This window comes from Scardinius erythrophthalmus (assembly GCF_964197995.2).
Source record: "Scardinius erythrophthalmus genome assembly, chromosome: 8".
Classification (NCBI taxonomy): domain Eukaryota; kingdom Metazoa; phylum Chordata; class Actinopteri; order Cypriniformes; family Leuciscidae; genus Scardinius; species Scardinius erythrophthalmus.
This window is the reverse complement of record NC_138228.1, coordinates 42,916,951-42,940,713: the sequence shown is the minus strand read 5'-3', so window position 1 is coordinate 42,940,713 and position 23,763 is coordinate 42,916,951. Positions and strand designations below refer to the sequence as shown.

At 37.4% G+C, this 23,763-nt stretch overlaps 2 protein-coding genes across 5 annotated transcripts in view; one reads left to right on the top strand and one right to left on the bottom strand.

Moving 5' to 3' along the window:
* Positions 1 to 19,415, bottom strand: part of st14a (ST14 transmembrane serine protease matriptase a) — a 34,369-nt gene extending 14,954 nt beyond the window's left edge. The window contains exons 1-6 of one of the 4 annotated variants that reach the window (XM_081372826.1): positions 19,318 to 19,415; positions 18,429 to 18,597; positions 16,298 to 16,397; positions 960 to 1,119; positions 733 to 863; positions 578 to 648 (exon numbers count right to left, since the gene is read on the bottom strand). In XM_081372826.1, coding sequence (XP_081228952.1) covers positions 578 to 648; positions 733 to 863; positions 960 to 1,119; positions 16,298 to 16,342 — 407 coding nt within the window. In that variant the 5' untranslated portion in view covers positions 16,343 to 16,397; positions 18,429 to 18,597; positions 19,318 to 19,415. Of the gene's footprint in view, positions 1 to 577; positions 649 to 732; positions 864 to 959; positions 1,120 to 16,297; positions 16,398 to 16,667; positions 16,886 to 16,910; positions 17,019 to 18,428; positions 18,598 to 19,300 lie in introns of those variants that run through there. The other 3 variants (XM_081372827.1, XM_081372825.1, XM_081372824.1) reach the window with 3 other exon arrangements.
* Positions 19,416 to 23,406: 3,991 nt separating this feature from the next.
* Positions 23,407 to 23,763, top strand: part of aplp2 (amyloid beta (A4) precursor-like protein 2) — an 80,197-nt gene continuing 79,840 nt past the window's right edge. Inside the window, exon 1 of the mRNA XM_081371741.1 lies at positions 23,407 to 23,756. Coding sequence (XP_081227867.1) covers positions 23,685 to 23,756 — 72 coding nt within the window. The 5' untranslated portion in view covers positions 23,407 to 23,684. The remainder of the gene's footprint in view (positions 23,757 to 23,763) is intronic.

Below are 23,763 nucleotides of genomic sequence, written 5' to 3'. Positions count from 1 at the left end.
CCTACTTTGCTCTGATTGGTCATATGACACACTCTGTTGTGATTGGTCAACTGCTTACAACAGGTGTTGGCATCAAAACACTCATTACCATATCTGAATTATAGCTCCGGAGGCTTGCTCAGCGCTTGATACAAACAGGAATGGTGTCGGTTTTTCTGTATTAATTCCAGCGTGTCCTCATCCTTTGGAAGTGCATGCAAAGTGGATTTGAAGGGCTGAAAAAGGGGTCTTCTCGACAAAATCAACCAAACTCTTCTAGGCCTCAGCTACAACTACAGTGTTTGAGGGCGGCTCAATGTAAACATCGATGAAGACAATAGGCTGGCATTATGCAAATGTGTTACACTGTATGTAACAGGAAGTTAGACTGGAATTGCTGATGACTCGTTTCAGCAGTTTTGCATCAATTCTTTCCTTTAGGAAACAATAACTTTATTTGTGGTGCACTTTGTTCTTTAAAACTTTGCAGACTTTTACATTCACAAGAAGCTATATTGCACATAGGGGCACTTAAAGAGCAGGTACATGACCAAATTATTATTCTTTTTTTAATGTGGACAATCAGATGTAGACGTACCTGAAGGCTTGAACTCTGGAACCAACATAATATTTTGACAGTAGTTGAGATTCTGAATACATTGATTTCAGCTGAATATGGAAATAAAAAATAAAAATTAAAAACACTTTTCTCTGTCAACACTATGTGAAAAAGCAGCTTTAATTTAATCTCACCTGAGACATGACTTGTTTTGCCAAGTCTTGAAACTCTGCACTGTCTGGGTTTTCATACGCATCCACAAAAGCTTGATTTTGTATCCTAAGCGAGCCGGTGTAAATCTTCTGTAAATTAAAATCCTTCCGGACTGCAGGAGACATGAACAAACAAACATGTGATCAACACTGTCATTATTGACAGTGGTAACAGTGTTATGCTGACTGTGACTGCAGTATTGACTTACAATGGAAATGCCAGACCAGAACCCCTATGATCAAAGCCAAAACGGCTGCCAAGATCACCAGACCAACAATGACCCTAACTTTTCCAGGGCCCCTTTTCTTCTCCAGCTTTTTATTATCTGATGCTGGCAAGAACGTGACAGCTTGGTCCCAGTCCTTGTCCTAACAGAAAAGGAGGCAAAAGAAAATTCTCAGTAAATTCTCAGTAAATTTCAGTGTCTCCAAAATGCTGCAGCTAGAGTGGCCTTTAACGAGCCGAAGAGAGCACACATCACTCCTCTCCTCACAAAATTGCACTGGTTGCCAGTTGCCGCACGCATCAAATTCAAGTCACTGACGTTTGGTTATAGAACAACCACTGGCTCTGCTCCCTTTTACCTAAACTCATTACTTCAGACTTACGTGCCATCCAGAAACTTGTTGAAGTTGAAATATCAACAAAGGTGTGAAAAATTAATAAAAAATAAATAAAAAAAATGTACTTCGTTAGATTGAAATGGGAAGGGTCATAGCACTGGCATATTGTCCCATTGTTAGTTTCACTGCTTCTATTGTTCTCATTTGTAAGTCGCTTGGATAAAAGTGTCTGCTAAATTAATAAATGTAATTAGAGTAATTAATCAACAGTATAAACTTTTTTTTTAACAATATATGAGTTCAAACTGTGTGTAAATCCCCAATTTTTTCAAAATAGTGTCGATCACAGACAAAATCAGTACCCTGGGTAACAATAAATTGTGCATGTAAAAATGTGGTTTGGTCTGTGAAAATTTGGACTGCTTTTACATTTACTCTAGTTACTAAATATTGTAATACATGTTTATTTGGTAATTTAAGCAATACAAGTGAAGAGAATACGTTTTCAATATTGATTTGATCGTACAGATGAATCATGCACAATAAGATAAGGAATGAGTGTTGAGAATGTAAATAGTGTTGATCGAGACAAATCACACTGGGTACACGACGCTAGGAAATTGGAAATGCTATTCTGACCCTAAACTTTGAACAGTAGTGTAATTTGCTCTCTATGGAACACTGACCTATAATTGTGTCTTTTACAACCGCTAACAAACTCCGTTATCTCAGAGGGCCGTCACATTTCATTGTGCATGACCTATTTTCTATTTAATATGTATCAAAAAATGTGCCAAAACAAAAAGTTCCACCAAAGTCTTGTGAACCTTACAACATTTCCTGTTCATGGAAACTCTTATAGAAGAGACTGTGTCTCAGAACAAATCAACCAAACATAAACTGCTAACTCCCAAGGAGATTCTCAAGGACATCTAAAAAGTTTTAGCTTGTGTGTGTGTGTATGTGGTTTTTCTCTTCCCTACCGCATATTTGAGACCACACGTTCATAAACATTTGACAATCTAACCATTGCTAATTTTTCTAACATCAACAAACTGTCACATGGGGGGTCATGACATGAGAAATCAAATTTGCCTCGATCCTTTGACATAAAAAAGGTCTTTGCACCAATAAAACATCCTGCAAGTTTCACAGCTTAAAACATCCTCCTCAACATAAATAAAGCATTAATTTAATCAAGCTCCAAAAGCGGCTTGTTTTGATATTGCGGGATCTGTGACGTCACATGGGCAAATACATTTGCATATGCCTGCCTCCAGAGCAAGACATCAACAAATATGTGTAATGGAGAGTTTGCAAAGAAACTTTTGTTGAAAGATGAAGGAGCCAGCTGAATTGGCTCTAAATGCAGCTGCACAAACGATTTCATAATGTTTGTCTGTAAACGACGAGTTTAAATGGATAATGTTTTCAAAACTCTACTGTATAATAGCAAGTAGGTGGTGTAACAATTAGAGGTGGGCATAGATTATTTTTTTTAATCTAGATTAATCTAGATTAAAATGGCTCATTTGAATTCTGCCGAAGGCATTCATAATATGTGTGCTACCCAAATAATGACTATAAAAGTAAGTCTTTGAGAACGGGTTTCTCAAGCCAGGTGGCGCATTAGACCAGGGGCTCATCTCCTGTTTCCAAAATGCATCACAAACTGCTTGAGAAAGCTGTTCTACTCACTGTAAAAGGTTACTACTGTACTGTTACCGTCCGTAGGCAACATTAGGTAGGCCTATGTTATAATCAACTAGGCCTACTATAGGCTATCAATTAGGGATGGGCGATATGGCCTAAAATCTATATTGTGATATACATTGCAGCCTCTAGCGACAACGAATTATGTTGTATACCTACAGTTTTGCACAATATATGTTCTCAAAACTACATACACCCTTTAAAAAAAATACATTTAGCAGTTGTTTAGCAGGGTCTGTGTAACCTGTTCTGAAATGGTTTTATTATAATATACTGTATATGTAGTTTTGAGAACATATATTGTGCAAAACTGTAAGTATACAACATAATTTTGCAGATAAATAAAATTGAAGTAGGCTACACTAGCTGCAGAGACTTAAGTACGCATTTTCCGCACTATAAGGCGCACTTAAAAGCCTTTCATTTTTTAAAAAAACGACAGTGCGCCTTATAGTGCGGACCGCCTTATATATATGGACCTGGCGCCTTATGTTAATGTCTGTAAAACAACCGCTGACTTAAAACCTTGTTTATACTGTCGGCTGGCACCGGAGCGCGAGCCTCCGCTGACTGCGCGCGCAACTTCCCAAACAGACGAGGCATTTATACTTGACGCAACTGTTTTGTTTTAGACTGAACACCAGACCATACAACTGATTTAGACGCGCAAACTGGGTGCCGGTGTGATGATGAGATGTACTAATATCCGTCTGCTCGGGCAGATTCGGCTCAAGTCGTGCATCTTCTGATGCGGAGGCGCGTGCGCTGTTAAGCCGAATCTGCCCGAGCAGACGGATATTAGTTTTTTTTTATTACCTTCGCGCTCATGCGGACGCGTCGAGTACAAGGTTTTACAGCTCAGCCACTTGTTTTTTTATATATTTTTTTGCAAGTGGAAGATCTTGGTTTACATTTCGACTTTGGATGTGATCTTAGGCTTGAAAAGGTTGGTGACCACTGCATAACGCAAACCCAGTCAAACGACTGCAGTATCTTCTATTCTATGCGCCTTATAATCCGGTGCGCCCTATATATGAAAACAGTTATAAAATAGGCCATTCATTGAAGGTGCGCTTTATAATCCGGTGCGCCTAATAGTGCGGAAAATACGGTAGGTCTAATGTTTATTATAGCTTGGAGTTTATGAAACCCCAAATTTAAAATTAGAATATTGTCTAACTGATGTATTTTCAGTTAAAAAGAAACACAACAACGATTCTGAAAATCGGGCGTAGACGGAGATTATGTGTTAACGTTACACCACTAAAATATATTGGAATGGGAATAATACGCGCTGGTATTCAGTGATATAATGTTTCGTTTTGAATCTGAGGTGGTAGAACGGATTAGTCGTGTGTACTTACCAAACCGTTACCCCACACACTCTGTCTATAGTTTGCTGCTGTTTGTCGGACGGCTTAAATCTGAACCAAATCCAAATAATGGATGTTGCAAAAGATGTGATCTTTTTCACCAGCTTATACTTTCAGCCGTGTTTACTTAAGATGACGACGAATATGCGTTGCAGCCGGGTTTACCTCGCGGCCGCGGGTAGATTGCGTCATCATTGCTTGTGTAGCTTGAGTCATCTCCCAACCCAACTTGGAGAATAGATTAACGGCGATATTTTTTTTATCGCGCGATAAGAGTCTCGCGTTAACGCAGCGCGTTAACGCCGATAACGGCCCACCACTAGTAACAAAACATCAATATGGATCGATGCATCGATCAAACGTCTAACGGTACGATGCATCAATGCCACACGTAAAATATTGATACACGGTACCTTTATTTTGACACTCTCCACAACCTCACGTAACGTCCATCTACACATTTCCACGCATTTTCATTTACTCACCATACTGTCTGCCGGTGTGTCTTTATAACACGTTTTGCCACAAAAGCCAGTTTTGTCCACTGTCAAGGCATCGCGAGTTCATGTTTTACAGCAGAAACCGACAAGCACCCTTGTTGTTTGTGAAGGTCAGTTGACAAGGCTGCTAGTCACTTCGAAAAGACGCGCTAGCTGAGAGGAGTTTCGTTAAAGCTGACTAAAAGTGATCGAGGATGGATAATTTCAACGAACTTGATGAACCCGTGATATCTTCTTTGGGGTGTAAAAGGAAAATAAAAGCTGAAACTTTTTCATGGAAGCTTGCTAAAGCGGCGTGTTAGTAGTGAGGGAAACACTCCCTGTATTGCGTGTAATCACAACAATAAAGTTTGTCAGGTGTCTATGTCAGCTGAGGAGATTAACGTTACAAAGATTAGCCGAGTGTTTTATTATATATCATGGCAATTACTTGGTTTTGTTTAACTCTGAAAAAAGAAATGTGGAGTTATCTGCTTTTGCCAAAACAACGATTGTTTGTTTAACTTTTATATATATATATATATATATATATATATTAAAAAAATACTTTCAATGAACTTTAAATTGTAAGTTACCTGTATTTTTTGAGTTATTATTACTTAATCAAAACAACCCAGCTGCAATTTGATTGATATTACTTGGAATGCACAATAAAAAATAAAAAAAATGAACAAGAACGGAGTTGTGGCGAGCAGGACGAGGCCGAGGGCCGTGGGAGAACGGCGCGAGGCCGGTGGTGTGATTACTGATGAGCGACACCTGCGCGACGCACCGGTCTCGTATCTCTCAGGGAGGAGCGGAAGCATAAAAGGAGCGACGACAGTGAAGAACGAGAGGACAGGCCTGGATTTATGTTGTGTTTTGTTTGTTTTATTATTTGTGACAGCAGTCGTCCGTGAGGGGACGTTTTGAACACGAACAACCCTTTCGTTTTGTATTTGTGTTCTTTTGTTATTAAAGTTGTTAAATGTTCGCCGGTTCCCGCCTCCTCCTTCACATAACATCGAACAGTGTTACAGGAGTTATCTGTTTTAGCAAATTAACTCTTCTGTTGTAAATGTCCCAATTGGGAGAGCGTGTGCAATTTTCAAAGAGTTTAATTAAACGTTCATGTTATTTATTTTGGTTGCATTTGTGAGTGAATAAAAATGTAACTGGTTGTGTAAACTTGGCACATAATATCTAAATATCGATAATTGATTGATATAGCCCTGAATCGAATCGAATCATAATCGTATCGCAGAATTTTTTGAGGTATCAGCAAATATCATATCGCTGGCTGAGAGAACCGATATCGTATCGTGATGGGTGTTGATTCTGTTAGATAACGGGGGGGGTTAAAGGGGGGGTGAAATGCTCATTTTCACTCAATCTCCTGTTAATCTTGAGTACCTATAGAGTAATATTGCATCCTTCATATCTCCAAAAAGTCTTTTGTTTTATTATATTTTTAATTGAAAGATTGGCTGTACCGAGTCTTTCCGGAAAAAAACGAGCGGCTGGGGGCGGGCCGTGTGGGCGAAGCTAAAGCTGTGCTAACGCGCCGAGCTAACAACACACAGAGACATTTGTTCAACAGTTTTACTCACCGTTCTTGCCCTGGCAACCAAAAACACACTTCTTTGGTGACACTGACTTCCCAAAAGCCGGGCAGGGCGCTTTGATGGCGAACTGCTTTCACTCTCTTGCTCTGTTTTATGAGTGCGCGCGCGCCCGCGATCTTACCGGAGAAGAGCCCTTAGGACCCATATGAGGAAATTCCGCCCTCTCTTACGTCAGACAGAGCCATACTCGGAAAAAACTTTCCGAAACTTGTGACAAACCGGAAGGACAATTTTTGGAACAAAAATACTCCTTCAAACGTACAACTTAACTTTTGAAACTTTGACCATGTTTAGCATGGGAATCCAACTCTTTAACAGTGTAAAAAAACTCAGTATGCATGAAACAGTAATTCACCCCCCCTTTAAACTGGAGTCGGACAAAGATGGAGAGACTCAAGAAGAAGTGACAACATGTAGGCTAGAATTCAACAGGACGTTTCCGAATGGTTAGTTGATGAATGTATGTTGCTGATGTGGAGATAACTATCTTCAAGTCTTTGATATTCTGTCATGATAATCTATAAAATCGCTCGTGTGGGAACTGTTGTAAGATGCTGTGAATGGATTTTAATTAATCAACTTTAATTAATCAACTAACATTTGTTTTTCTTACAGGAACAACATTCATATGCTTTTAATGTGTCCAAACTCTTTGGGGAAAAACTTGTGACTTTGAGTGTATGTGTCTGTGTATAAATACAGAAAGGGGAAGTGAAACTAGACAGTCTGTTAGAATCTTGTGATTAACCAATGAAGTCATCGTTAGAACCTTGAGATAAGTAATCACAAGATCAAAGTTTGCTTTACCTAGTAACAGAGGGGTTTGAATATGAAGAACCAATCAATTAGTGGGGAAATTATGTAATGCAGCATGAAATTTATGTCATACCTCTATACTATAAAAACTGCTGTATATGTATTTTTCGGTGGGATTCTCAATGGAATTTGTCTGAGATCCTCCGGCCTTCTTGGGAGAGATTCCCTGAGAACTGCTCGGGAAGATCTCCTGGCCGTGATTAAAGCATTTAAAGGACATTTGCAGGTCTGTTTGTCAATTTATTCCTGCGCAGGAAGCTAGTTTAGGAAGTAAGTTAGTTTAGGGGAACAAGTTAATACTGAGTTAAGGGAAAAATCTACCCAGTGGGGACGTCGATTTGGAGATGAGACTCAGGTACAGAGTTGGGTGTCCATTTGGAGACACCCCAGATAGTTAGGTTTAGAGAAAAAATCTACCACATTTTGGCGGGCCAGATCCAGGAGTCCTCGGAATCTCCCTCTAGCCGCTTTCCGACTGGAGGAACCTTTTCCTCCTAGAACTATAGGCTAAAGTACCCGGATGTCGGCGTGTTCGCACCGCAGGAACTAGGAACGATTTTAGTTCTAGGAACTCCATTTGGAGGAACTAATTTAAGTCCTACTTCGGAAAGGGTCTAAACCAGCACTATTGATACTTTGCACGTGACGTCACAAGTACTGGCTGGCGGGCAAGAACGTCGTTCTCCAGCAACGAAACCCAGTAAACTAATCAAGGGTCGCCAGTTTTACTATACAAAAGTTGGTGTTTTGAGGTGTAAACGACATGCCAGATAGTTGTTGTGCAATTGGATTCACTAACCGCAGATGAGATAAGCAAACTTCACAGTATACACACGTCTGTGCATATTACCATCAAAGGTAATTTCAACATTTGTTTGAATACAATGGGTGTATGATCATGTAATTAATCGTGTCTTTAAGTTACCGTAGTTTTGTCAATCAACACCACCAGTATTCACCAGCTGGTTCGGCGAGTCAGCTGTTTGTGTTATGAGTCTAAGCTAGACTAACTGTACGTTCACACCGCCGCCGGCGAGAGCGGCAAAATTCATTGAAAATGAATGATTTCCGGGCACTTTGACGCTCTCACCGGTGGCGGTGTGAACGCACAGTAACAGCTTCCATCTTTTGCTAACAATAACAGAAGTGTGTGATAGGTTGTTTTGAGGTTTGCGATATCTATGATTTTCAATGAGAACCATAGATGACCCAACAGTAGAGCTAGATTATTTACGGAGGAATTATTACTGCTCGATTATCTTAAAAAAAAAAATAGTCTGCTTTACACAATTTAGCTACCTTGGAGTTATTCCTAGTCCATAGTTATGCAGCTAGCTCGCTATCAGACTTGATAGCTACTAGAAAGTCCTGGAACTACAGGACTCTACGTTGAAAATACCCGTTTGTTGCCCGCCAGGTATCCGTGGTAGTCACGTGACTGCAAAGTATCAATAGGAACTACTCGTGACGTTAGTGTACGCTGATTGACCGAACGCACGCGGAACACCAGCACCCGCCATTTTTAAAACAGCTATAATGTAAACACACAGATTATAGCTTATATATTTACTCCAGTAACTAACTATACAAACATGGAAAACAGTGATAGATGGGTCTCTAAACCTTTATGCTGAAGAGAAAATCCAACGCAACTTTGAGGGGACCAAGCCAAACATGATTATGTTTATCTGCTCAGCTAGCAACACTGGACATCAACCACACGGCATAGGCTAATAACCTTTTTTTCATATTCATAGATGCCACCTACGTCACTACAAATAGAACGCCGCCATATTTGCGACCAACTCGCCCAGTATGGCCGCCCAAACTGCCTATTTGAATGAGAGAGAGAGACAGAGATACCTGGAGAAAATTTCTATGTTAGGCTCCGATCCTTATTTTTTACCCCCAGTTTTCTTTAGTCCATTATTATCTGCCCCAGGCTTGCCCCAATTGGCTTTTCATGATATAGAAATACTTAAGTCATAGAGCTTCATGGCGCGCGTTCATGAGAGTCGAGGCGATGTCATGAATGAATCTATGAATCTGCAGCTGTTCGGCTGGCATGAATGAATCTATCTAATCCGTCCATCAGCACAGCCAGAGACATCAGCCGAATATCATAAAAGACTGACGATATCTGTCCGAAAGAACAGATGTTCAATTACAGAGAGAAGGTTTAATACACACAAATATCGAAATGAAAGAATCTTTCGAGTCGAATCTTTTTGAATGATTCGGCTGCGATTAAAAGCTATCAAGAGGTAAGCTTAAATTGACTTAAATTGCAGTTTGTTCGTCACATAAAGCTATCATATGAATAAATAACGATATTAATATAACGGACGAGTCATATTAGATCACTTTTATGATACTTTTGTGATTTTTTTTTTGTCTTTTATTATTATTATTTTTTGCGCGACAGCCCCCAGTAGGCTAACGTTACTCATTCACTTTCATTACATCGACAAGAAGAGTCTCCATTAGGCTACATATTCAAAAATGTCCCTTTGTCTTCCACGGAAAGTAAACTTAAGGATTTGCACATAAAGATGAGTAAATGATGGCAGAATTATCATTTTTGGAAGAACTAGTCCTTTAATATGCATTTCAAGGCTGAGATTATGCATCCTCTGCAGAGCTAACGTTAACGTTACTAACACAAAATAACATCTAAAGCGCATGTGACGAAGACAATATCTTTATGAACTTCAGAAAAATATTTATTAGATTTAGGTAGGTATTAACTAACAGACAGACATATTAAAAACAACCCCAAATCTTACTAACTTACCATGATAAACTAACCCAAACTAAATAGAATTTTATGAAGTTCAGTGACAACATGTTACAATGTTTACATTGTACAATGACTGGTAGGATACAGTTTTTATTATTGCTTGACAAAAAATTCAAGATTTCATTTCCATTCTTGTCATTTGATTCCGATTTTGATTCAGTATTGACTAATTTGGATACAGGTTTATTTTCAATTTTATTTAAAAAAATCATCTCACCTAATGCTGTAAACATAGAGGGCATTCAATATAATGCAGTTTTTGTTATAATAACAATTATTTAATGACATAAGTAAAAATATAATAAATATGTAATATAGTGCTCAGCAAAATCTCCTCTCTAGCTATTTTTTCTATTCAATTAGCATGCTATGGTCATTAAATGGCTTTCCTGAGGTAAATGTAACGTTATGTGACATTGTTCTCCTGCTGTTATACTGACCTCTTTCCGTGGTTGAAAAACACTTAATTGGTCGATATTATGAATACTTTCGGTAAGTTGTACTGCATCTTTAAATAAAAAGTAACAGATGATCGGTTCACGTGCACTTGAACTGGCGCTCAGCGATCTGTCACGTCACATTTACAAGCGCCAAACGTATTTTTGTCTGAATTTCGTAATTAAATTGACGGAATCTAAGAGCTGAGAATTAGTTTAATATTAAAAGTACCTCTTTGCTCCGCAATTTTTCTGTGCGTGAGAAAATGGATGTGTGGCGTGAGAGCGTGTGAAAAGTGTCAATTGCGTGAGTCTCACGCTCAATGCGTGAGAGTTGACAGCCCTATATAATTAACCACAAACCAACATGAGACTTCAAGTCTTTTAAATAAATGATTCTCTCTTCTCTATTCTTTTGGTATAGAATGAAATACCAGTTCAGGGTTCCTCTTTTGGCTGTTGTTGCAGCCAACTGCACAACATATTGCAGGCATTACTGAGACCGCCGCGGTCGCAAAGATGGCGGAGCAAAGCTACAGTGACGTCATGTGAATCGAATGAATACTGTCTACTTTCTATAACAGTTCTATCTAATAACATGTTAAACAGTACTGTTAGACAGATCGCTAACTAATAAACACAGAGAATGCGAGCATTGTTTGCTCTGGCGTTCTCAGCGCCGCCAAAATAAAGGTCTGTCGCGCCGTCAAAATAAAAGTCACCGTGCTTGCGTCACTCCCTTACCCCTCCTACCAGTTCCTATGGCCACTTGGCCAGTGCGAACGCAAACAGCAAAACTGAGTTTGGGGGAGAGTAGTTCATAGAACTGTTTAGAAGTGGACAGTTCCTAGAACTAAGTTCCTTTAACTACTTGGTCGGAAAGTGGCTTCTGTCGGATGGACGGGGAGCGAGGAACCACGTTGTCTTCACTCTGCCAGACTGCAGAACCCTGTTCGACAGAGGGACCATTTTGGCTAATTCTGTTAAGTACAATTTTGAAGAAAACTGGTAATCACATCTAAAAGATTTAAGTGATTTAAAAAAAAATGTTTTACCTTTGCTAAAAATATTTTTACCTTGTCTATTAAGGGCAATGAATGATTATGGTTAAATTCAACCAAATTAGTATATGTTGAGTATTTTATTTGTTGTTTTTGAGAGTGCGCCCAGAAAGCTGCTAATGAAACTTTGTTCTGCAAATAGCAACTTGTCATGCTGGAAACCAGATCCAGGAGGGGAAAATACCCTGAAATGCTGCAGTAATGAAACTTGCTTTTGGTTGAAAAAGACTTTGATTTTGATTGAATTAAAGAAAGATAAAGAAAGATTCCATGTGGAAACAAGATAAATAGATCAATATTGTTATTCTGAGATTTATGAATTTTTACATTTTGAGATCAATTAAAAAAATGAAGAAATTGTTAAAATTATAAATCATAATAATAGGAATATGCATTCTGTGATAATTAGGAAATTTTGAGTCATGAAGAAACTTTTATGAGTTAGACTTTATGTATCTATGTAGATGAGATATATAAAACCGAGCAATAGGTGCTCTTAAAGTGATGAATAAATAATAAGATATTAACTGTACGTGTTTAAATATTATACTTTATATATGAAGGTGTCTAGAATTTGTATCCCGTTATCCCTTGTGGGAGACAGTGTGGAAAAACTGATCCATTGCAGAGATTCTAAGAGTCAATGGTTTATGTTAACTAAGATCATTTTTTGTGCATTGTGCATAGTATGAGAATGAGATTGGGTGGCCAACTTTAAATAGAAATTGTGATTTGAACAAGCACATAACAGACATCTTACAGTCATTTTATTTTGGTTTCTTGTAAAAAAGAAAAGACAGAATTATTTTTGTTTACATTATACACTGTATTATAATTATAATTAGAGTTTTTCTGCTTTTTCCTGCGTCTTTGCAAAAGAAGAAGAAGGACTAAGCTTTTTAATAAATTGAAGAATTGATGTGTTGTAAACCAGAAGAGACTTTTGGAAATTAAGCTGTTTAATTTGATTTTTGCGGTTCTCTGTGTGTTCAAGATTTCAGACAGCTGCCTTGAAAAGTGGGATGACTGCAGACAAATAAAAGAGGAAGTGGGGCCTGCAGCCGCCCTCCTGAAAGAGGAAGTTGACACTTCTGAGAAGGGTCACATGGAGGGACTGAGACAGTGCAAAGGTGACAATTCACTTGAGACTTTTCCTAAAGACAATTTTGCCATGCATTATGACATTTTGTGGCAGGATGGATGCAAAAGCCAGACCGAGGAGAGTGCCATCACAGCCTGATGATCCAATGTATCAGCCTGAAGTTCAACTGAATGACAATCCACACAGAAAGACAATCAGCCGTGTGGACTAGGTGCTGCATTTTCAATGATCACTACAGAGACCGTTTCAAATTTAGCTATTATTTAACTTGATTGTTTTTGATTTTGAAAAGAAAAATACAATATAGGCCACAAGGCGTCTAAAGATATTACTGAGTTTAGGGAAAAATCTACCCAAGTGGGGACGTCGATTTGGAGACGAGACCTAGGTAGTTAGACTAGGTGAGATACACAAGTGGGGACGTCGCCAGGAGACGAGACTCAGGTATCAGGTACCCAAGTGGGGACGTCGCCAGGAGACGAGACCCAGGTACAGAGTTGGGTGTCCATTTGGAGACACCCCAGATTGTTAGGTTTAGAGAAAAAATCTACCACAATGCCAACAGAGTGACATGCTATTGCATTTGTGTTATGTACTGTATTGCATGTGAAAAGACGGATGCGACAGCTTGAGCAGACTCACAAATGTGCTTTACTACAACAACTCTTCCAACATGGACTGTGTGTTCCCGGGGGCGGGGTTTATGTAAATTTAGGGTTAGTGATGTCACTAAGCCGGGAGGAATGTCGTGTAGTCCCTATGTTTGTTGTGGTCCTTAAAAAAAAACTATTTCTTTAAAAGCAAATATCTCCCTTTGCTTTGAACTTTGAGCGTTATACAACTTTGCAGACGTTGTTTATGCTCAAACAGTGCATTACACACTAACTAAAGTTAGAGAAGTGAAATCATAATCAACCACCGCTTTAATTTTTTAAGTGAACCTATTAAAGTAATTAAAAAAATCCATGTCATGACCCCTTTAATAGTGCAGAGTAAAGCTGATGCCATTTTTAAGAGACCAGAATGTTCTTCTAATCAGACTTTTTGTTTTGGTTTGAATTTAAGACTTTCAACTTTCAAGTTAATGAGTGAAGAAAGTCCAGCTGTAAATGAATGAACTCCAACTGCGCTGAGCGGTCGACGTTCTGTGACGACATGCATGATGCATGAAAAGCAGCTGATCACTAGTGAATAAGGGGATATCCCTGAGTCATTTTCTCTGTGGCAGTTTCATTTGTGGGGGTGTTTGATCATAGTGATGCTAACTGCCGTAAGCATGTCGTAACAGATCTGTGGAATGCGTTCAGGCGTACACACACACGTCAGACACATATAGAACTGCTGATCACTCAAAACACATCAAAATCCTCAGTTCTTGCCATGCGCTCCGAAACATTTAACCTGATATAACTAGCAGTGATGTTTAAAAAAGGCAGCTTGCCCAAAACAAAACAATCTACATCAAAGATATTCAAAGGAGAAGTATCTTCTTTTTTTTTAAATACCTTTTATATCTTGATCTTTTTTACAACCCGAATTCCAGAAAAGTTGGGACGTTTTTTAAAAATTTGAATAAAATGAAAGCGAAAAGACTTTCAAATCACATGAGCCACTATTTTATTCACAATAGAACATTGATAACATAACAAATGTTTAAACGGAGAAATTTTACACTTTTATCCACTAAATGAGCTCATTTCAAATTTGATGCCTGCTACAGGTCTCAAAAGTTGGCACGGAGGAAATAAATGTTCGAAAAAGCAAGACATTTTGAAAAGATTCAGCTGGGAGAACATCTAGCAACTATTAATTTATATCAGGTCTGTAACATGATTAGCCTTTTCTGGAATTCGGGTTGTATATCTTTATAACTTTTTTGTGTTAAACATACAAACTTAAATATTTTCACAATAAATACAAAATAATAAAATGTGAAACCACCCTAACTTCTGTGAAGGGCCGGTTGTGTCACTACTTGTACTTCCCAGTGCTTCACAACTGGTGTCAGACCAATATTTAGTCAAGGTTATTATTATTACATAAAACTATTAAAAACATTTCTGAAATAAAACCGAAATAAAATATAAATATTAGTTGGAAAAACTTAACCTGAAATAGTTTTTTTTTTTTTAATACTTTACTTTTTTTTTTAATACTTTAAAAATGTCAAAAGCACAAAAAAAAGTACTAAAAACTAATTCAAAATAAAAGCCAATTCAAAATATTAATACAACTATAAAATAATAAAATAAATAACACTGATTTACACATTCCAAAAACAACCCTGTCAAAGGGTTTTCACAAATTTTGTGAATTAAAAATGACTATTAATGTTATTTTCACACTGTAGTCTGTGTCTCATTAGCTATTTTAAATAGTAATACACTTATTGGTATTATTTCGTCCAACAGTCACCCAGTACACTGAAAAAACTATTTGGTTTAGGACTTACTTTTGAAACAATTTAAATTTCACCAATAATTACAAAGAAACGGCAAGTAACTGCAAATTGAATTAAACATGAAATTTTGAAGTAGAAAGAATGAAATGGTATTTTCTTTTCAAATGTACCCCAATAATCCGATTTGCTTACAACTTTTCTTTTTTCTTTTTCAGCATACCCTAGATATCTCAGAATCGACATTGGCTGTTGAAAACCACATATCTTTCACCATCACTACATATCACCAAAGAACGACTGTTTTGAATCTACTCAAGACGACAGTCAGCTTACCAATAATCACAAGACATAAAAACTGCTATAGTGGACTGTCAGAGACGACAATCAAGTAGTCAGCAGATCGTCTTAAACTCACACTCCTATGGATGATCTAAAGAAATGAAATCCCTTACACATGCTAAACCGACCGAGACGGAAAGAAAAGTGACTACAGACAGGAAATGAGGTCTGGCACATTTTAAACAAATACATGGTGTGAAACCTCCAGTTTCAGCAGTGGTGGCATGCTTATAAGTTTGGTAACTAAATAAGTTTTGCCCACTAAAGAGCTCAATGCACTCAAACATCAGGTTATGCGATGTGTCACTCTGTCATTCATTGCGCCATAAAGCCTTTTAGATAAAAACGTAGAATATTATCAATACTAGCTTTTATCTTGCTCTTTAAAGAAAGACCAACCAAGTCACAAAGAAACCTCAGCTAAATTAAATAGAGCTGAACATAAAGAATAATGTGTAGCCAGCCACTATGAAATTTGTGTGATGTTTTAAGTTCTTATTCATTTTTAACGCATTTCAAGGCACGGGAACCACAATTTTATGATTATTAATGTGGTTTCCATGAGTGTGGGAAACTTGATGAATATGGGTAGTAGCACTGCTGTTTAAAATGGACCTGTTAAGCACATCTCTAACTAACTTAACCACAATCTTGTTTAGCGTTTCAAATTTCCACCTCTTGCAGTTCTTATAAACTTACGCCTTCTGATACAAAAGGAAATACAATCATGCGAGAAAAAATATGTTTTTGGGACATAGATTATGTGAGATTTCAGTTCTTCGTTAGATGTTTAAAGGTGCCTGGCAGGTTGAAAAATCACAATATGGCGAAACTTACCGAAGAACCGGGAGTGTACCGCATTCCTCCATCCATAGGGTCCATGTCCGAGAGACCACCGGCAGAATATCAACACACCTTTCTTCTCACTCTTCCACTTCTGCTGACAAAATAAGGCGAGTAAATGTGTATTGAGAGGGAAAAACTGACTTGTTATTCTCAGCTGAAGTCAAACAAATGTGGAAAACAACAACGCCCATAACAAGTGCACGCGACAACAAAATAAAACATTCAACCGTCCCATAAAATCTTCCACCTGAACTTTCGAACAAACTAAGACGTGTAACTGCTAAATCACGAAAACGAAATTACACGATTAAAACGAGATATGTATTTATCTTTCGCAGAGAGTGAAGTTTGTGTCGTCTACCTGTGAGAAGAGAGAAGATATTTCCGGAGAGATAGGCGATACAATGGGAGTGACTAGCTCAAGCGATACTGTCTCTACAGGTGTGCACTTTACCTTTAAACACAATTCCACACTACAAACAACCCTCAAAGTAAGGTGAATACATCCGTTAATATATTAAAACGAATGTAAGCTTCATTGTAAGTACGTATATGACTGTATAACATTAGTATCGATCCGTGTTTCGGCTGCGGAGTGACTCACCTTACGCGGGAGTGGGCGTTGTCTCAATCTAGGGTGCTTTCCTGCGGCCTACTTAGACTGCATGTTTGGCCAGCTGATGCGGAACGCGCTTATTAGGCCGAAAAGGCTGACTAGGTAGGGCGCGTTCTAGGTTTTGAGACATGCGTTCGAGCCTGTATTCAGCTTTATAAACTCGACATACAGGTTTCTGTTGCATAAAATGGCGTTTCCACGAAATAGTGCTTACTGGAAAAACTGACGACTAAGTTTTTCACATACAAATTAAATATCAGTGTTACAGCCTAACAGTAAAAGTTTATTGTTCAAATGTATTTGCTTATTTCATTCACTGAATTTAAAATATTAATTTCGCAGTATAGAAATTAATCAAAAGGCAATCTCTTAGTGAAAATATGGTAGAGGGGGGATGGTTGCAACACTTTCCTTGAGTTTATCAGAGATTTTTTGTATTGGAAAACCAAAATTGTAATACAGTATGCCCACATCTGTCAGCTACCCACCCACACTGCTGCAACATGTGTACATTATGATAATATGTACAATTTACACTCAAATAGACAGTCAAATGTTGCAACTGACCTTATAACAGGACAGTTACAACATTCATTAAAATGTAGTAAAATAATCCTTTAAAATTATTTTCAAATGTATTTATTTTACTTGTGCACAGACAGGACTTAACTTGGCTGTATAAAGACAAATAATATATGGGGAAAAGAACATTTTCAAGTAACTGTGAAGTTTACAGAACTGTGTTTGTGTAAGTGAATGTTGGAAAATATTCTATATATACATATTCTTGCAAAGTTATGTGGCAAATGGCAAAGTCTTTTGCCTCAGACCTCAGCATGTTGCAAATGTCCCTACATTGACAGCCATGATAAAACTTGCTATGTTAGCTTGACACACATGCTAGCTATGCCTTTTAGAAGCTAAGATGATATGGACTTTATAGATATAAAAAATTATAGGACTTATGCTTCATGCAAACTTTTTAGACAATATGACAAAAAAAAACCTGATCATAAAAAAATACTTTAGTAGCAAATTAGCTCAAAATAAATATTAATAATTAATCATAACCTGTTATAATTAGTAATGAATATTTGGATCGATTAATAGAATTAACTTGATGTAGCAGAATTAATACCACAATCAATTAACCTGTTTGTCCAGCGATTAATTATTAGCAGTACTGCTCAGAGTATAGTCAAAATCTGCATGATTAGGGGTATATGAGCATGCATGAACAACTTTACGTGTGGCATGAACTAGACTTTATTAACTAAGCTAAACACTAAACTACTCTAACATACACATTCATACATGCATACAGTTTACCGAGGGAAAGAGAGCTGAAGCAGAATACAGGAAAGCAAGAAGTTCTAGCATTGTTTGAAGTTCAGCAGATAAACAGCCTTGAGCAAACCATCAGTTTAGTTCTAACACGCCCTTCCTTAAAAGGGGTAAGAAAGGATACTTAATGTATCAAATAATGAGACTAAGTTTGATACTTGCATGTCGCAGCCTGGCACAAGATTGGGGGTCCTAGAAGACTTCTATTTCAGCATCATCTCCACATCAGAATTTCTCAGAAAGATGAACTAATGATCTTGTGATCAGTGACTTTTAAATTGTGAAGATGTCACACACTCTGGAGGTGACTGAGCCAATAAGAAGTTGTTCCCTTTGGAGGAAATAGCAAGGCATCTGAATAAGTAATTTGATTGGATGTTTAAGAGAAGAATAATCAAGATTCTTATAATACTAATGCATCACACAGTTAGATAAATGCAATGTAATAACAAATAGGGAAAGAGAAATGGATTTCATAGATACCAACGTGCTACACATGTGATTTTAGTTAACCATAGTATGCAATATTCACTACTGAACAGCAAGCCATTATACATGGGTCCACACACGAGTAGCGCTAGCATGCAGTAAATACAGTACATTTTGTAAGTGCAGGAGCAGGACACACAAACACATTACATGGTTCGGCATCCCTCTGGAAGAAGAACACCACAGATGAACTGCACTTCATACTTAAGTATACATTTTATACTTAACTAATATGGTAAAACAATGAGTATTAAGCAAGTTTCACACTAATACAGTAAGCTACAGGTAAATCTTACACACATCAACATGCTTTTGTTATCTTTTTAAGTTTAATTAATGTGCTGGCTAGATTTACTTATTATAGTCATTAAAACTCAACAAGGATTCATTAAATCATGGCCACGAATTAAGAACGTTGTAGTAATTAATAAAACTAGCACACAAATTCTAAATTCGTGGGAATTAATTATTAATTCATAGTTAGCAGCTCTCACTTTGGCTATATAAACTTTGCTTCGTTTAAACGTTATAAAATAAAACTTAACTGAATATCGGTACTCACAGTCTGATTGGTGTCCATGTCGTCCATCTTAAATTAGTGTTTTTGGTTCGGTAGGTGGCGCTGTCACAAAAAACTAGAGTCCTGGAACTGCAGCCTCCGGTTGTGCAGGAATACCCTTCTCCTTATCAGTCTTAATGTGTCCTGTAACAGGACACCTTTCTCTACCAGTGTGTTAGCTTCATTTGGGATGCTAGTTGCAGTTTTGAATAATTTGTGTGAGTCTGATTGCTCCAGACGCTACACTTTTTTAACTTGAAATTCTTTTTTTTTTTGCAGAAGGAATGGTCGCATCTGGCTGCTTTCTTCCAGAAAGGAAGAGGGGCGATCTGTGCGTGTGTAATATGAAAATTATCTCTCTAGCTCATTTCTGATTGGAGAAATAAGCCATGTTGCAACTGACCCCGCTTTCCCATACCAGAATATTTGATGCAAATATTCACCAGAATGTATTGGTTTTCATTGGTGTCTCTCAAAATGGCAAGCAAGTTCTGCCCTCTGGTAGGCTACTGTTTGCGTTTCAGTCAAAAATGACAGAATTGTTTTTATTTCAATGGAATGATTGTACTATATCAATCAATCAAAGCTTTATTAAGGACACACACGGTCCAATGCACAAACAATAACAGACAAATAAAAACTTTTTAAAAAAATATATTTTAGTTATATATTCTTTTTTATAATATTTTGTATTTTTAGGGGATTTTATGGTACTAAATTATATTTATGCAGTTATAATCCATTTATTCATTTTTGAGCATGGACCTGAAAAGAGTCATAAATCTGGAATGCTTTGTATCACAGACTTAAGTTTAGTCTCTTTTTAAAGATGATACTAAAACGTTATAAAATGTTACATTTATTGTTATGAAAAATGCACAAAAATACCATTTTCAATTTTTATATGAAAAATATATTTCATAAATACTGTGAGAGAATCAAATCCATAAATCTAAACAAGTTGTGTTCCAAATTTGAAGTTCATATCTCAAAAAATGAGCTGTCGGTCAGAATTTACACTGAACAAAATTATAAATGCAACACTTTTGTTTTTGTCCCCATTTTTCATGAGCTGAACTCAAAGATTTAAGACTTTTTCTATGTGCACAAAAGGCCTATTTCTCTCAAATAATGTTCACAAATCTGTCTAAATCTGTGTTATTGAGCACTTCTCCTTTGCCGAGATAATCCATCCACCTCACAGGTGTGGCATCAAGATGCTGATTAGACAGCATGATTATTGCACAGGTGTGCCTTAGGCTGGCCACAATAAAAGGCCACTCTAAAATGTGCCCATTGTTGTGCCATTCATCCACGACCATTAGGGTGACCAGACGTCCCGAAAAATTCTGGACAGTCCCGAAATCTAAGCTGTTGTCCCGAATCCCGAATCCGGCCCTAATTGTCCCGAAAATTATACTAAAGCAAATTCTTGAGTAGTTATTGTCTGATAAAACATTAAAAACTGTCCGTGGAGGTTGAGTCGCCCTGCAGCCAGCCCCCGCCGGCTGCTCATTGGCTGCAGCATCTTTTTTTTTTTTGTCTTTTTTTGAAGTTCTACAAAGATACCGTAGGCGCGAATTATAATGCATTGATAAGCGAGCGCGAGATGTCGCAGCCGCGAGGACAGTGAATGTGCAGGCAGCCAGTAAAGGAGTGATTGATTGGTCGCGGCACTGTGTGCCAAAAAAAACTTCGGCCTAATGTCTGATGTTGGGTTACACAAAGCAAATCATATACACAATTATTTAGTTTTCTTATTTAATGACCAACAATTTCGTCATAATAATAATTTTGGCATAAGGCTTATTAGACTATAGCCTGAAATGTCTGATTTACGCACTGTTAAAACAGTCTCTTTTTTTTTTTGGTCATAATGACATTTGAGTTCATGATTTTAATGTTGTTTTTTTGTGGCAGACTAAATATTAATGACAGACTGTTGATCTTTGAATAAAAATATGTTTGGTTCAGGTGTGAAAATTCATTTTATTATAGGCTATGTAGTCTAATATCATAGTAGGACTACCCAAAAACCTCACCAAACTACACTCTCGCTCAACCCCCCCCCCCCCGTCCCGAATTTCAGCCAATCTCATCTGGTCACCCTAACGACCATCACCTCATGTTGCAGCATGATAATGCATGGCCCCATGTTGCAAGGATCTGTACACAATTCCTGGAAGCTAAAAACATCCCAGTTCTTTCATGGCCAGCATACTGTTGCTGGCCATGAAAAAAATAACCAATTTTGTTCAGTATATTTGTGCGCACTTCGCAGTACCAAACATTTCCAATAGTTCCAATAGTTTCCATTAATTAGAAATGTTCTATTTTCTACAATTTTTTTCAGGACCATTTAACCTTTTCAAATCATGTTGTGTTTGTGTTCACACAATGTTTACCAAGTTTCCTAACATTTGGTACCATAACATAAACATCAAAAATGACCGAACAGCACCAGAGGGTCAAGTTAAAGGACATGCTTGTATCTGTCAGAGAAGAGAACACAGAGTCAAGCTGGCCAGTTACTTGCATAATAGGTCAGTAAATGCAAATAAAATCAATTGTAAATAGATACTGTGTGTTCTGTAATCTGTCTCAGTTTATGAAAACAAAATGACTTTGCTATTTCTAACATTAACAATTTCACCATTTTGAATTATGTTTATGACAAAATACATGGATAAATTATTAGATGAATGGCCTTATTGATCTTTGAAGGAAGCAACAGCAACTATACACAATATATAGCCAACATACACTATATATAAGATATTATAAGCTATACGCAGTAAACAATACAACACAATGTGGGAAAACATGGCAGTTAAATGAATGGGTTACACATACACAGAAGGCAGATGACAGTAAAAGCTTCTCTGTCAGATTTATTGACGACTGGATTGTGTAAATGTGGTGTGATGGGAGAAGCAGACAGACTATTGTGTAATAGCAGCAAGTGGAAAAAAGACCACATTGACTTCACTGTCACATGGACCACCTGTAGATCCGTGTCTGTGCTCACATGGTCATCATGTCAAGCAGTGTCATGCTGTGTGGCATTCTTTTCTTCATCTATGCAGAATTTAGCCTAATTTTGATATAACTGCCTCCAGCAATTAATTCTTATGATTCATTGTTCCTTGTTGAATTCAGTTTGGCAATTCAGTTCATAAAAATATGGAAAGAAGAGCAGTGTTTTGTAATTAGCATTTATATTTGATTTATTTTCACTCAATTTTGTCTCTTGTAATACCCCCCCCCCCTCTCTCTCTCTCTATAAAAGAAACATATATAAATAATTGTATAATCTGTTGACACCACTAGGACTGCATATTTTTTCACTGGTTGGGAAGACACTATATGAATGGGGTTAAAAAACAATATTCATATGTATTTATTACAAGTTATTACTCATATTGTGTAATTACTGTGGAAGTAAATAAATGTGTCATAATATAATTGAGTAACTATATGCAATAAAGGTTGATGTATATTTACTTTCCACCAGATTTCTGTTAATTCATTAAATATATTGTGGAGTAGTACTGTGTGAATCCAAAAATCTTTTTTTAAAGACCCATTTGTAAAACTTTGTTAGAAATATTTACATTTCTGTATCCATTTTTCTACCCACCATTAGTGTACTGTAAGATCTATAAACCTGAAGAGAAACAAAAGTAACTGTCTTTGATCTCATAATTGCCTTTTTTACCTCTCTTTTGAAAACGGATACAACAAAAATGTCAAATTCTGTAAATGTAATGATATATTATTTATTTATTCATAAATATTATAATAATTTTGGTTTATTAATTAATTTGCATATTTATTTATTTACAATTTTCTCTGAACTTTTACAGGACCCCCCCCCCCCCCCCAGCACTGAAAGGCCCCAGTTAAAAAAACCCTGCCATAGACGAAATAAAAATAGCCATATGTTTAATGTTTTCCAAAATATAGGCCTATACAATTTAACTTATAATCTTGATCTGGAAAACCTTTTTTTTTTTTTTTTCACATTACATGCCTATCCATTGCGTAGTAGACCCACCGGAGGTACACACACCCATGTATCCTTCATTAGATGACAGCATGATGACCTCATTTCCGGCAGGTCCCAGCATCTGACGGCCGGTGGCGCGCTTGATCGTGTTTTAAGCGCGTGCAGTGACACTCGGTCTCGGAGACATTCCACACGCGCTGAGAGCGAGATCAACGGCACAGTGGGGAAAACACAGGAGAGAGACACACACAACTACCACTCGAGGAGCGTTGACTTAGCTGTTCTCCTTTTTAACAGCCTCTTATAGAAATCCACATCGGGATAATTTCAACACAAATCTCAGCAGAGACTAACCGTGAAGATGGGTTCAGTCCCGGTATTATCGGTGCTTATTCTGGCCATCGCTGTTCCGAGTCTAGCCGGATACATTGAGGTTTGTG